The sequence below is a fragment of the Prionailurus bengalensis genome, chromosome E4, assembly GCF_016509475.1.
Source record: "Prionailurus bengalensis isolate Pbe53 chromosome E4, Fcat_Pben_1.1_paternal_pri, whole genome shotgun sequence".
Taxonomy (NCBI): domain Eukaryota; kingdom Metazoa; phylum Chordata; class Mammalia; order Carnivora; family Felidae; genus Prionailurus; species Prionailurus bengalensis.
In genome coordinates, this window is record NC_057360.1 from 57,820,834 (window position 1) to 57,832,576 (window position 11,743).

General features: G+C 48.0%; 1 protein-coding gene across 1 annotated transcript; it reads left to right on the forward strand.

Moving 5' to 3' along the window:
* Positions 1-3,868: 3,868 nt before the first annotated feature.
* On the forward strand, positions 3,869-9,882 carry LOC122475932. Its single transcript, XM_043568064.1, is given in 8 exon segments — positions 3,869-4,564; positions 4,805-4,894; positions 4,896-5,679; positions 5,681-6,163; positions 6,165-6,259; positions 6,261-7,211; positions 7,213-8,015; positions 8,018-9,882. Coding segments are annotated over 8 exon segments (5,118 nt in total). The 5' UTR covers positions 3,869-4,070; the 3' UTR covers positions 9,436-9,882.
* The last annotated feature ends 1,861 nt before the right edge of the window (positions 9,883-11,743 follow it).

The following is an 11,743-nucleotide window of genomic DNA, read 5'->3' on the forward strand; positions in this document are numbered from 1 at the left end:
ATTTTGTCAAATGCTTTTTCTGCATCTGTTGAGATGATTATGTGATTTTTATCCTTAAAAAAATTTTTTTAACGTTTATTCATTATTGAGAGACAGAGCCTGAGCAGGGGAGCAGAGAGAGGAGGAGACACAGAATGGGAAGCAGGCTCCAGGCTCTGAGCTGTCAGCACAGAGCCCAATGCAGGCTCGAACTCACAAATTGCGAGATCATGACCTGAACCGAAGTCGGAGGCTTAACCGACTGAGCACCCAGGCGCCCCGGATTTTTCCCTTTGTTTTGTTAACCTGGTGCATCACACTGACTCATTTGCAGATGTGAAATCATCCTTGCATCTCTGGAACAAATGCCCCTTGATCCTTTTAATGTATCCTTGAATTTGGTTTGCTAACTTTTGTTGAAGATTTTTGCATTTATGTTTATCAGGGGTATTGGCCTGTAATTTTCTTTTCTTTTTTTGGTGTGTGTTGTTGTTTTTTGTCTGGTTTTCTTATCAGGTTATAGCAGATGCTCCTGACAGTGGACTGGGATCATGATCGTAGTATGTGAGATGACAAAGCACATCAGAGTTCGCTTCTGGCCACTGTAGGTCTTATGCACTTCTTTGCAGTCTGAATGAACTAGCTAAATTCTTTACAGTGTTTAGAAAAAAACTCCATTATTGCCAAGTACCAAGTTCTATCAGGATTCCCCAGGATTTGGAAGAGGTTTATGTTTTATGTTGCTTTTGCTTGTTTTTACAACACGATATCTAAATAAATGCTTGCCCATTTTGCTGAGAAATTGTCCTTAAGTTAGCGGGTTGCATTGCCATCAGTAACTTGATGCAATATGTCAGTCGGTAACTTGAGCAAGACAAGCTTCTGGTACTTCTGATGGAACATTGCATAGAAAGGAAACTAGACTGGAATTTCCTATTACTAAGTGAGGATTTCTAAGCTTCTGAGAAATAAAACAGAATGAAGCTGTTGTGAATGCTTGAGGGGAGCGAAGGCATTTGTAAATGAAGAATATTGATACAGAGAATAAAGATACCCCTGAGAATAAGGGTGAGAAGATAAACAGCTCCCTTCTGGGGAGAGTGGCCAGAGTCAGCAAATCAAAATATGGGACTCATGTAATATGCAGGATGTGCTTCTACTAAAACAATCCTTCATCGTCTAGCTGAAATTTAAATATAACAGTGTCCTTTTTTTTTTTTTAATTTTTTTTCAACGTTTTTATTTATTTTTGGGACAGAGAGAGACAGAGCATGAACGGGGGAGGGGCAGAGAGAGAGGGAGACACAGAATTGGAAACAGGCTCCAGGCTCTGAGCCATCAGCCCAGAGCCTGACACGGGGCTCGAACTCACGGACCGCAAGATCGTGACCTGGCTGAAGTCGGACGCTTAACCGACTGCGGCACCCAGGTGCCCCGGTGTCCTTTTTTTTTTATCTGGTAACTCTCCTTCTGGGTGATAAATCAGATAAAAAAATCTAGTAGAGATACACAATACTTTGCAATTCTCTAGAGTATTCAAACTAGTTAAGCCAAACCCCTCCCTGGCTTCCTTATCTCTACTTCGTAAATCATCATTTCTTCTCAAAGGTGTATTTTATCTTTCTTTCTGGATTTGTCTGATTTGTGTGTGTGTGTGTGTGTGTGTGTGTGTGTATGTGTGTGTGTGTGTGTGTGTGTGTGTGCTGGTTAGGGAGCTACATTCTGGAGAGGTTTCCAGGGAGGAAAAGAGACCAGGACTTAAATTTTCTAATGGGGATGATTTTGGAGAGACTGAGTAAGGAGAATAAAGTGAGGGGAGACTGAGAGACCTTTCAGGACTGGCTAGATGCAACTCTGGATCGGAGTCCTGGATCAAGTCAAATCTCTGGCCTTGGAACTTCATAGTCAGAAGTCATAGCTTTCCCAGGAGCAGTTTCCCGCAAGGTTGGAGTCTCATGGAGGGTATGCACCCAACCTGAACCAGGAAACAGGGGTCGCCCAAGAAGGCTAGTAATTATACTTCTTTCCCCTTCTGGGCTTGTCGTGGGCCTTGCTGCTGCCTCAAGGAGAGTGTCAGGTGATAGGGTTGATCAGGGCCTGGCCCCTTGTAGTGTGACAGCAGGAGTCCCACAATGTTCCAATTACTCAGGATGAACAAGGCTAGGTAAATCCTGGTCAGTAGATGTCTTTCTTCCTAAGGAACAAACAGACCCATAATAGGGCTGGCTTTTCTTTGTAGAGAAAATTAAGGCATGGAGGTAGACTTAAGGACTGTGCGGTGAATGGGAAAGCCATCAGCTTTCTTTGCATCTAATTATGCTGCTTTTACTCATTTTAATAGGTTAAATCAAAGAGATAAACAAATTAGTATTTTTTTCCTTTACTTAACACCAGGATCTCTTCAATGTCCCAGCGTTAGCAATGCCTTATATATCATTTCCTGTTTTTCTCCACACTCATGCAAACGTAAAAACATGCCTGTGTGTGTATACATGTGTGCATGTTTGTATGTATGTATATGTACAGAACACTGTGCTTAGAGTCTTGAAGGGAATAGTGTGTGTGTGTGTGTGTGTGTGTGTGTGTGTGTTTAAATGGGATTATTAATTACATTAGTTACATTGCCCTGTAACTTCCTATTCACATATTATAAACAGTTCTCTAGCCAATAAAGACTATACTTATTTTTAATATCTTTAAAAGTTTTGTTATGTGGGTATATAAACTTTGTTTAATTAGTCCTCTATTGATGCGATTTTAGGGTTGTTTTGGCATTAAAAACTGGGCTGCATCAATATTAGAACATATTCTTATCTATATGTTTATCTCTACCGGGAAGAGTTCAAACCATAAAATTGATCACCAAAGGACATGTATATTTTAAATTTTGACAGATATTGCATAATTACTTTCCAAAACATTGTAGCAATTTACACTCCTTTTCTCCACCCCTGTATCCGTAAGTATGTGGGGGAGCTGATTTCCTCACAGCCTCATTCATGCTGATTGTTTTTAATTATTGTTAATCTGATGCATGGAAATATGGTATTTCATCTTACCTTAACATTTCTCTAACCATCGATGATGTTGAATATATTTTTATTGATTTATTTGCCTCTTGGAAATTCATTCCTCTGAATTGCCTATTCATGTTTTTTACCCCTTTTTCTATTGACTTTTTTTTTCCAATTAACTTTTAGATGCTCCCTTGTATATTAGGAATTATATTACTTTGTATCTGTGATGAAACTTTTTTTCTCCTAATACATTGTTTATGTTTTAACTTTGTGGTATTTTTTTTTGTCATATCAAATTTCAAATTTTTATATAGTCATATATTTAAATTTATTATTTTTTATGTTTTCATTATGAAAGAAATATATCTTCATAGTAAAAATGCACATGGTACAAAAGGGTACAGATTGAGAGGCAAAAGCCTTTTTTCCCAATATTTGGAATTCTTAGGACAATTTTGCCATGCTAATTGAAAGAGCAGACCTAGGCTGGCCAACTCCATCTTGTTCTGTATCCTCCCCTTGAGTAACTTCCCGCTCACCCGTTCAAACTTCCCTATCGAACCACACCCGGCAACCTGCGTGATGGGACTCTGATCCTTCCCCAGCCAAATGGCTGAGGCCACGACCTTTCCCCAGCCAAATGGCTGAGGCCATGACCCTTCCCCAGCCAATCGGCTAAGGCCATGATCCCTATAAAACCTTTGTGGTCTTGAAACCCTCTCTCTCTCTCTCTCCGATATCTCACCACTGCGTCGGTGCAGGTAGGGGATTGAGCTCGAGCTAGCTCAAATAAAGGCTCTTTGCTTTTGCATCAGGCTCGGCTCCCTGGTGGTCTTTGGGGATCACAAATTCTGGGCATAACATTTGGGGTCTCATCCGGGATCCCCAAGACCCCCGAGGGACTCCCAACCCAGAGAGACTGATTGGCCACGGTTGGTGTCTGTTCGTTCCCTGTCTTTTCTGTGTGAACTCATTTCTGAAATTCTGGTAGTGCCCGCCGTGGTCTAAGTGGACACACTGGAGGACCACAGGCTGGGAGTTTTGGAAGATGTCCCGATCCTCTCTTCTGAAGGGATGTGGAATCCCCTCAAAGGTCTGAGACGAGGTGGGTCGCTCCTGCCGGTTGGCGTGAGGCCATTGTCTAGCTTTCAGTTTTGCTTCCATGGAGGTGGAAGATTGTTTCTAAGGGCCCTCTGTTTGTCTGTTTCTGTGTTTCTCTGTTTTGTTCTGTGGACTTACTGGACGGACGTTATGGGACAGACTCAGACTACCCCTGTAACCATTATGATTGATTACTTTAAGGATGTCAGCCAAAGAGCTAACAACCTCAGTGTGGAAGTCTGAAAGGGTCGGTGGCAAGTTTTTTGTTCTAGCGAGTGGCCAGCTTTCAATGTCGGATGGCCACCAGAGGGGACCTTTGGCCTCCCTACTATCCACCAAGTCAGGGGTATCATCTCTCGGCCTAAGACAGGCCATCCTGATCAGCTCCCTTACATTATCACTTGGCAGGACCTTGTAGAAGACCCACCCACTTGGCTTAAGCCCTTCCTAGCCCCACACCCTCTGGAGCCAAAACCCATTCTTGCTTTACAGGGGACAGAGAAGGAGAACAAGAAAAGTCTTACCCAGCCTTCAGCACCCCTCTACCCTGTCCTACAAGGGGGGACTGAAGAAGAATTAATTTTTCCTCCCCCATATAACCCCCCTAGGATGCTGGAAGAACACCATCCTCCCCCTCTGGGGGAGGCAGACGCTGTTCCGAGAGCGGGAGGCAGAAACGCTCCAGTGGGAAGCCCACCCTTTACCAGACAAAGGGCTCAGACGGAGCAATTCTCTTCTGCCGCTGACTCCACTATTCTGCCCCTGCGAGCCACCGGACCCCCCAGATGCAGAGGGGAATCAGCCCCATCACTATTGGCCTTTCGCCACTAGTGACCTCTACAGTTGGAAAGCTCAGAATCCTAAGTTTTCTGAGAAACTGGCAGGGCTTATTGATTTATTAGACTCTGTTCTTTTTACCCATCAGCCCACATGGGACGATTGCCAGCAGCTTTTGCAGGTTCTGTTCACGACTGAGGAAAGAGAAAGAATCCTCAATGAGGCCTGAAAACTAGTTCCAGGCGCAGATGGGAATCCCACCACCAACCAGGCTCAGATAGATGCCTCCTTCCCCTTAACTCGGCCCCAGTGGGATTTCAACATGGCAGAAGGTAAGGAGAGCCTCCGGGTCTACTGCCAGACTCTAATGGGGGGTCTCTGAATGACTGCTAGAAAGCCAACCAATTTGGCCAAGGTAGGAAATGTACAACAGGGAAAAGATGAATCTCTGGCTGCCTTTTTAGAACGGATCATGGAGGCATTCCGTACCTATACCCCCATGGATCCAGAGGCTCCAGAAAGCAAAGCAGCTGTTATAATGGCCTTTGTAAACCAATCAGCCATAGACATTAGGAAAAAATTACAGAAAATAGATAGGCCAGGAGAAAAAAGTCTGCAGGACTTACTAGTGGTAGCTGAAAAGGTATATAATAACCGGGAGCCTCCTGAGGACAAGCAGGCTCGCGCCATGGTGGCTGCCAGCAGTAAGCAGACTCGAGACCTGGCCAGCATACTACTAGCTACCACTGCTGACTCACCCGAGGAACGAGACCGCCGTCTCCGGCAGCTGGCAGGCGACTCAAGAGGAGGTAAAGGAACCACCAAGGGTGGGGGGGAAGCGGAGGCTGCAGAAAGATCAGTGCGCATACTGCAAGGAGATAGGGCATTGGGCCCGAGAGTGTCCGAAAAAGGCTGGCGGGAAGGGAAGCAAGACTGATCGAGTACAAGTCTTAGAGCTAGATGAACTGAGTGATTAGGGGAGTCAGGGTTCGGACCTTCTCCCCGAGTGCAGGGTAACTCTTAAAGTGGAGGGGACCCCTGTTGACTTCTTCATCGACACCGGAGCGCAACATTCGGTCCTCCGCACCCCACAAGGAAAGCTAGCCATCAAGAAGTCCTGGGTACAAGGGGCAACTGGTATGAGCCAGTATTCATGGACTACCCGAAGAACGGTAGATTTGGGGACAGGCCGGGTATCCCACTCCTTTATGGTAATACTGGAATGCCCCTACCTGCTGTTAGGACGGGACTTACTGACCAAGATTGGAGCTCAGATAACTTTCAGACAAGGGGGGGCCTCAGGTCACCGATGGCAAGGGCCACCCCATCCAGGTCCTGACCGTGAAACTAGAGGATGAATACCGCCTCCACCAGGAGGCCCTCCTGAGAGAATAATATAGACAGATGGCTACAAGAATTCCCCTCGGTTTGGGCAGAGACTGGGGGGATAGGACTAGCCGCTCACAGGACCCCAGTCCTGGTAGAGCTCAAGCCAGGAGAAGGTCCGGTAAGGATCAAACAATACCCCATGTCTCAGGAGGCCTGGAAGGGGATCCAGCCACACATCCAGAGACTACGAAGCCTAGGGGTACTAGTTCCTTGCCAGGGGAACACCCCCCTACTGCTGGTCAAAAAGCCTCACACAAATGACTATCAACCAGTACAAGACCTCCATGAAGTAAATAAGAGGGTCACGGACATACACCCAACTGTTCCCAACCCATATAGTCTCTTGAGCTCCTTGGCGTTCTCCAGGTTCTGGTATACGGTACTAGATTTAAAGGACGCCTTCTTCAGTCTGCCACTGGCACCCCAGAGCCAACCCTTGTTCACCTTCGAGTGGCATGATCCGGAGGAGGGCTACAGCGGACAACTCACCTGGACACGACTGCCTCAGGGGTTCAAAAATTCACCCACCATCTTCGACGAGGCACTACATGAGGACCTGGGTGAGTACAGAAGGGAGGACCCTCGCCTCACCCTCCTACAGTATGTAGATGACATCCTGATTGCTGGCGACACGGCCAAGGACTGCAAGCGAGGGACCCAGGGCCTGCTGGCTACCCTGGGGGCCTTGGGGTACCGGGCATCCATGAAGAAGGCTCAGATATGCAGGGAGAGGGTAAGTTACCTGGGATACAGCCTGGAGGGCGGACAGCGGAGGTTATCAGATGCCAGAAAAGAAACTGTCCTAAAGATCCCTACTCCCACCACCCGAAGGGAAGTAAGGGAATTTCTAGGATCGGCTGGCTACTGCCGCCTCTGGGTTCCGGGTTTTGCTGAGATCTCCAGGCCCCTATATGAGGCTACCAAAGAGGGGCAAACATCTAAATGGACTGAAAAAGAAGAAACTGTTTAATCAGTTAAAAAAGGCCCTCCTAAGTGCCCCAGCCCTGGGCCTACCAGACATTACGAAGCCCTTCCACCTCTTTGTAGACGAACACAAGGGAATAGCAAAAGGGGTTCTAGCTCAAGCCTTAGGCCCCTGGAACCACCCGGTGGCTTACCTGTCCAAGAAGCTAGACCCAGTGGCTGCCGGCTGGCCACCATGCCTAAGAATTATTGCGGCGACAGCACTCCTAGTCAAGGACGCAGACAAACTGACCCTAGGGCAGGAGATCTGGATCATGACCCCACACGCCATTGAAGGGGTCCTGAAACAGCCTCCTGACAGATGGATGAGCAACACACGTATGACTCATTACCAGAGCCTCCTACTCAACCCTCCACGGGTGCGGTTCCACCCCAGTGCAGCCCTCAATCCTGCAACCCTGCTGCCCGACCCTGACCTAGGTGCTCCACTACATGACTGTGCGGGCATCCTAGAGCAAGTACACGGATTCCGGACAGATCTGACCGACCGGCCCCTCCCTGATGCCGAGGCTACTTGGTTCACTGATGGCAGCAGCTTTGTGCGGGATGGACACAGGTATGCGGGCGCAGAGGTGGTCACCGAAACAGACACCGTATGGGCGGAGGCTCTACCCTCTGGAACGTCAGCCCAGCGAGCAGAGCTCATAGCCCTCACCAAGGCGCTGACGCTGGGAGCTGGAAAACGGCTTAACATCTACACAGACAGCCGTTATGCGTTTGCCACAGCTCATATCCATGGGGCAATTTATCAGGAGAGGGGGTTACTGACGGTGGAGGCCGGACTATAAAAAATAAGCAGGAGATACTTGACCTGCTTATGGCCTTATGGCTTCCTGCCAAGCTGGCCATTATCCACTGCCAAGGGCACCAGAAAACTGATAACCCGGTAGCTAGAGGTAATCGAAAGGCTGACCAGGCAGCCAAGGCAGTAGCCCTTACTTCAGTCCCCACCATGACCATACAACTACCAGACCCGGGAAACCCAGTTTTACCAGAGCAGCCCAAATACTCCCAGGAGGAGGTACAGCAGATCAAGAAACTCCCCATGGCCCAGGAGATAAAGGGATGGTGGTATACACCTAACAAGGAGCTCGTGCTGCCAGACCAGCTCAGAGTCTCAGTATTAGAGCACATGTATCCGTCTACTCACATGGGGGCCCGAAAATTAAAAGACTTAATCCGACATGCGGGCATCAAGATTCACCAACAGGACACCAAAATAGAGCAAGTTGTATCTGCCTGCAAAACCTGCCAACTCACCAACGCGAGAGCCACATCAAATAAAAAAGGAACCAGGCTCAGAGGCACCAGACGGGGAGCCCAATGGGAGGTCGACTTCACTGAAGTTAAACCAGGACAGTATGGTTATAAATATCTTTTAATATTTACAGACACCTTCTCTGGCTGGGTGGAGGCATACCCAACCAAGCATGAAACGGCTCAGACGGTGGCTAAGAAGCTACTAGAAGACATCTTACCCAGGTATGGTTTTCCTGCTATGGTAGGATCAGACAATGGACCAGCTTTTATCTCGCAGGTAATGCAGGCAGTAGCCAAGGCTTTGGGGGCAAACTGGAAATTACATTGTACTTATAGGCCCCAGAGCTCAGGACAGGTAGAAAGAATGAATAGAACCCTAAAAGAGACCCTTACCAAATTAACCATGGAGACTGGCAGGGACCGGGTGACTCTCCTACTGTACGCCCTTTACCGGGTTAGAAACACTCCTTACACTCTGGGTTTTACTCCCTACGAGATCATGTTTGGCAGGCCACCGCCTGTTATTCCCAACCTTCGAGCTGAACTTTCTGCTGAGTTTAAAGATCAAGAACTTTTTCTTTCCTCGAGAGGGCGGCAGAGGGCGCACGAGGACATTTGGCCGCGCCACCGTGCCATCTACGACGCTGGCCCGACCCCGACACCTCATCAGTACAGGTCGGGAGACTGGGTCTACGTCAAGAGGCACCACCGAGAGACCCTTGAGATGCGCTGGAAGGGACCCTACAGCGTGGTGCTGACAACCCCCACCACTCTCAAAGTAGACGGCATCGCGACCTGGGTCCATCACACCCACGTTCGGCCAGCGGACCCCTCCTCGATCGGGAAGGACTTCGTCACACAATGGGCCGTCAATCAGGACCAACACAACCCGCTCGAGGTCAAGTTACAGCGCATTCGACCCACCTGATATTGGTTCCGCTGTTAACTCTGCTTGTCATTGCTCATGCTGCCGGGAGTCCCCACGGCCCCCAAAACATTACCGGGCAGATCATAGACACCAGCTCAGGGACTGCGTGAGGGCCGTCCAACTAATGGTCCTCCGTGCTCAGTACAAGCCCCTAATAACAGGAGAGGACAAAATAGAAATGCAGCCGGTCCCATGATTGGGTCCGCAAGATACATGACAAGGGGGGAATGAAACAGCAGACCTAGGCTGGCCGACTCCATCTTGTTCTGTATCCTCCCCTTGAGTAACTTCCCGCTCACCCGTTCAAACTTCCCGATCAAACCACGCCCGGCAACCTGCGTGACGGGACGCTGATCCTTCCCCAGCCAATCGGCTGAGGCCACGACCTTTCCCCAGCCAATCAGCTGAGGCCATGATCCCTATAAAACCTTTGTGCTCTTGAAACCCGCTCTCTCTCTCCAGTATCTCACCGCTGCATCCGTGCAGGTAGGGGATTGAGCTCGAGCTAGCTCCAATAAAGGCTCTTTGCTTTTGCATCGGACTCGGCTCCCTGGTGGTCTTTGGGGATCACGAATTATGGGCACAACAGAATCAGTGTTAATAGTTTCTCCCTTACTAATTGGGAACTTTTTATGTTTGTGTAAGCATCTCTCTCTACCTAAAGCTGCTAACATTTACTTAGCACCAACTACATGCTAGGAAATGTTCTAGGCAAAGTTCCTGCTTATGGAGATTACATTCCAATATTACAAACAAGCAATAAACAAACAAACCAAGAGATAAATAAAAGAATTTCAAATGATAAGGTCTGTTAAAAAAACAGGGCTAGTGGGGCGCCTGGGTGGCGCAGTCGGTTAAGCATCCGACTTCAGCCAGGTCACGATCTCGCGGTCCGGGAGTTCGAGCCCCGCGTCAGGCTCTGGGCTGATAGCTCAGAGCCTGGAGCCTGTTTCCGATTCTGTGTCTCCCTCTCTCTCTGCCCCTCCCCCGTTCATGCTCTGTCTCTCTCTGTCCCAAAATAAATAAAAAACGTTGAAAAAAAAATAAAAAATAAATAAATAAAAAAAACAGGGCTAGGATACACAAAGTGATAAGGAGGAGGACATAAACTTAGATGGGGTGGTTCAAGAGGGAGTCTCTAAAGAGATGAAATACGGGGTGCCTAGGTGGCTCAGTCGAATAAGCGTCAACTCTTGGTTTTTTAATTTTCATTATTTTTTAATTTTTTTTTTAATTTTTGAGACACAGAGACAGAATGTGAGTGGGGGGAGGGGCACAGCGGGATAGGGGCAGAGAAAGAGAGGGAGACACAGAATCCAAAGCAGGCTCCAGCCTCCACGCTGTCAGCACAGAGCTGGACTTGGGGCTCGAACCGTGAGCCGTGAGATCATGACCTGAGCTGAATGAAGTCTGATGCTCAACCGACTGAGCCACCGAGGTGCCCGTGGCCTCTCGGTTTTGGCTCAGGTCACGATCTGGCGGTTTTGTGAGTTCGAGCCCGGCCGGGGCTCTGCGCTGGTGGCACAAAGCCTGCTTGGGATTCCCTCTCTTCTTCTCTCTGTCCCTCCTCCACTTGCACTGTCTCTGTCTCGCTCAAGTAAATAAAATCAAACTGAAAAAAAAACTAAAGGGATGAAATTTGATTGGCAAAATTTTAAGTTTCATTCTCCTAAATAGCTTAATTTCAATTTTACGTGGACGGTGTGAACGCATGCTTATCTTTCTGTGTCTCTTGCAATCACAGTGCCTGTGTAGCCGAGTCTATTCACTGGATCTCTTGGAAGCAGATTATGCACGTGAACAGTGCTTTGTGTTAACCAAAAGGAAGTGTGGAGGTTGTCTGGAGAAGGGGCCTCACCGAAGAAGGGAGGAAGTGGATCTCCCATAAGTAAGTACTCTAATTACGGGAGCACATGTTGAAGGCTTGGCTAATGTGAGGGTGGGGCTGTTTATGGCTCTTATTTTTCCAGTTTATTTGCAGCCCCGTGAGCAGGCGCGTCTGAGAGGGACCGATGTCAAGGCTGAAAGCAGGCAGTATAAAATGTTTTCGTTTCCCTCAGGTGCAGCCTACCATTTTGAAAATACAGAAGCGCCTGTGGGGATAAAGGAGGTCACTTTGCTAAATGGGCATCTCTTTGTTGTGGCTTAGAGATCTAAGGCTGGTTTCTGGGAAACTAGGCAATGTGGAACTGAAAGATTCTGTGCCCCACATGCTTAGCCACCACTGAGCTGTCAAACACAAACAAAGCGCATTGCCTATTTAAAGGAGAAAGGAGAAGTGTAAGACTGAAGTCAGGTTCAGCAGTTA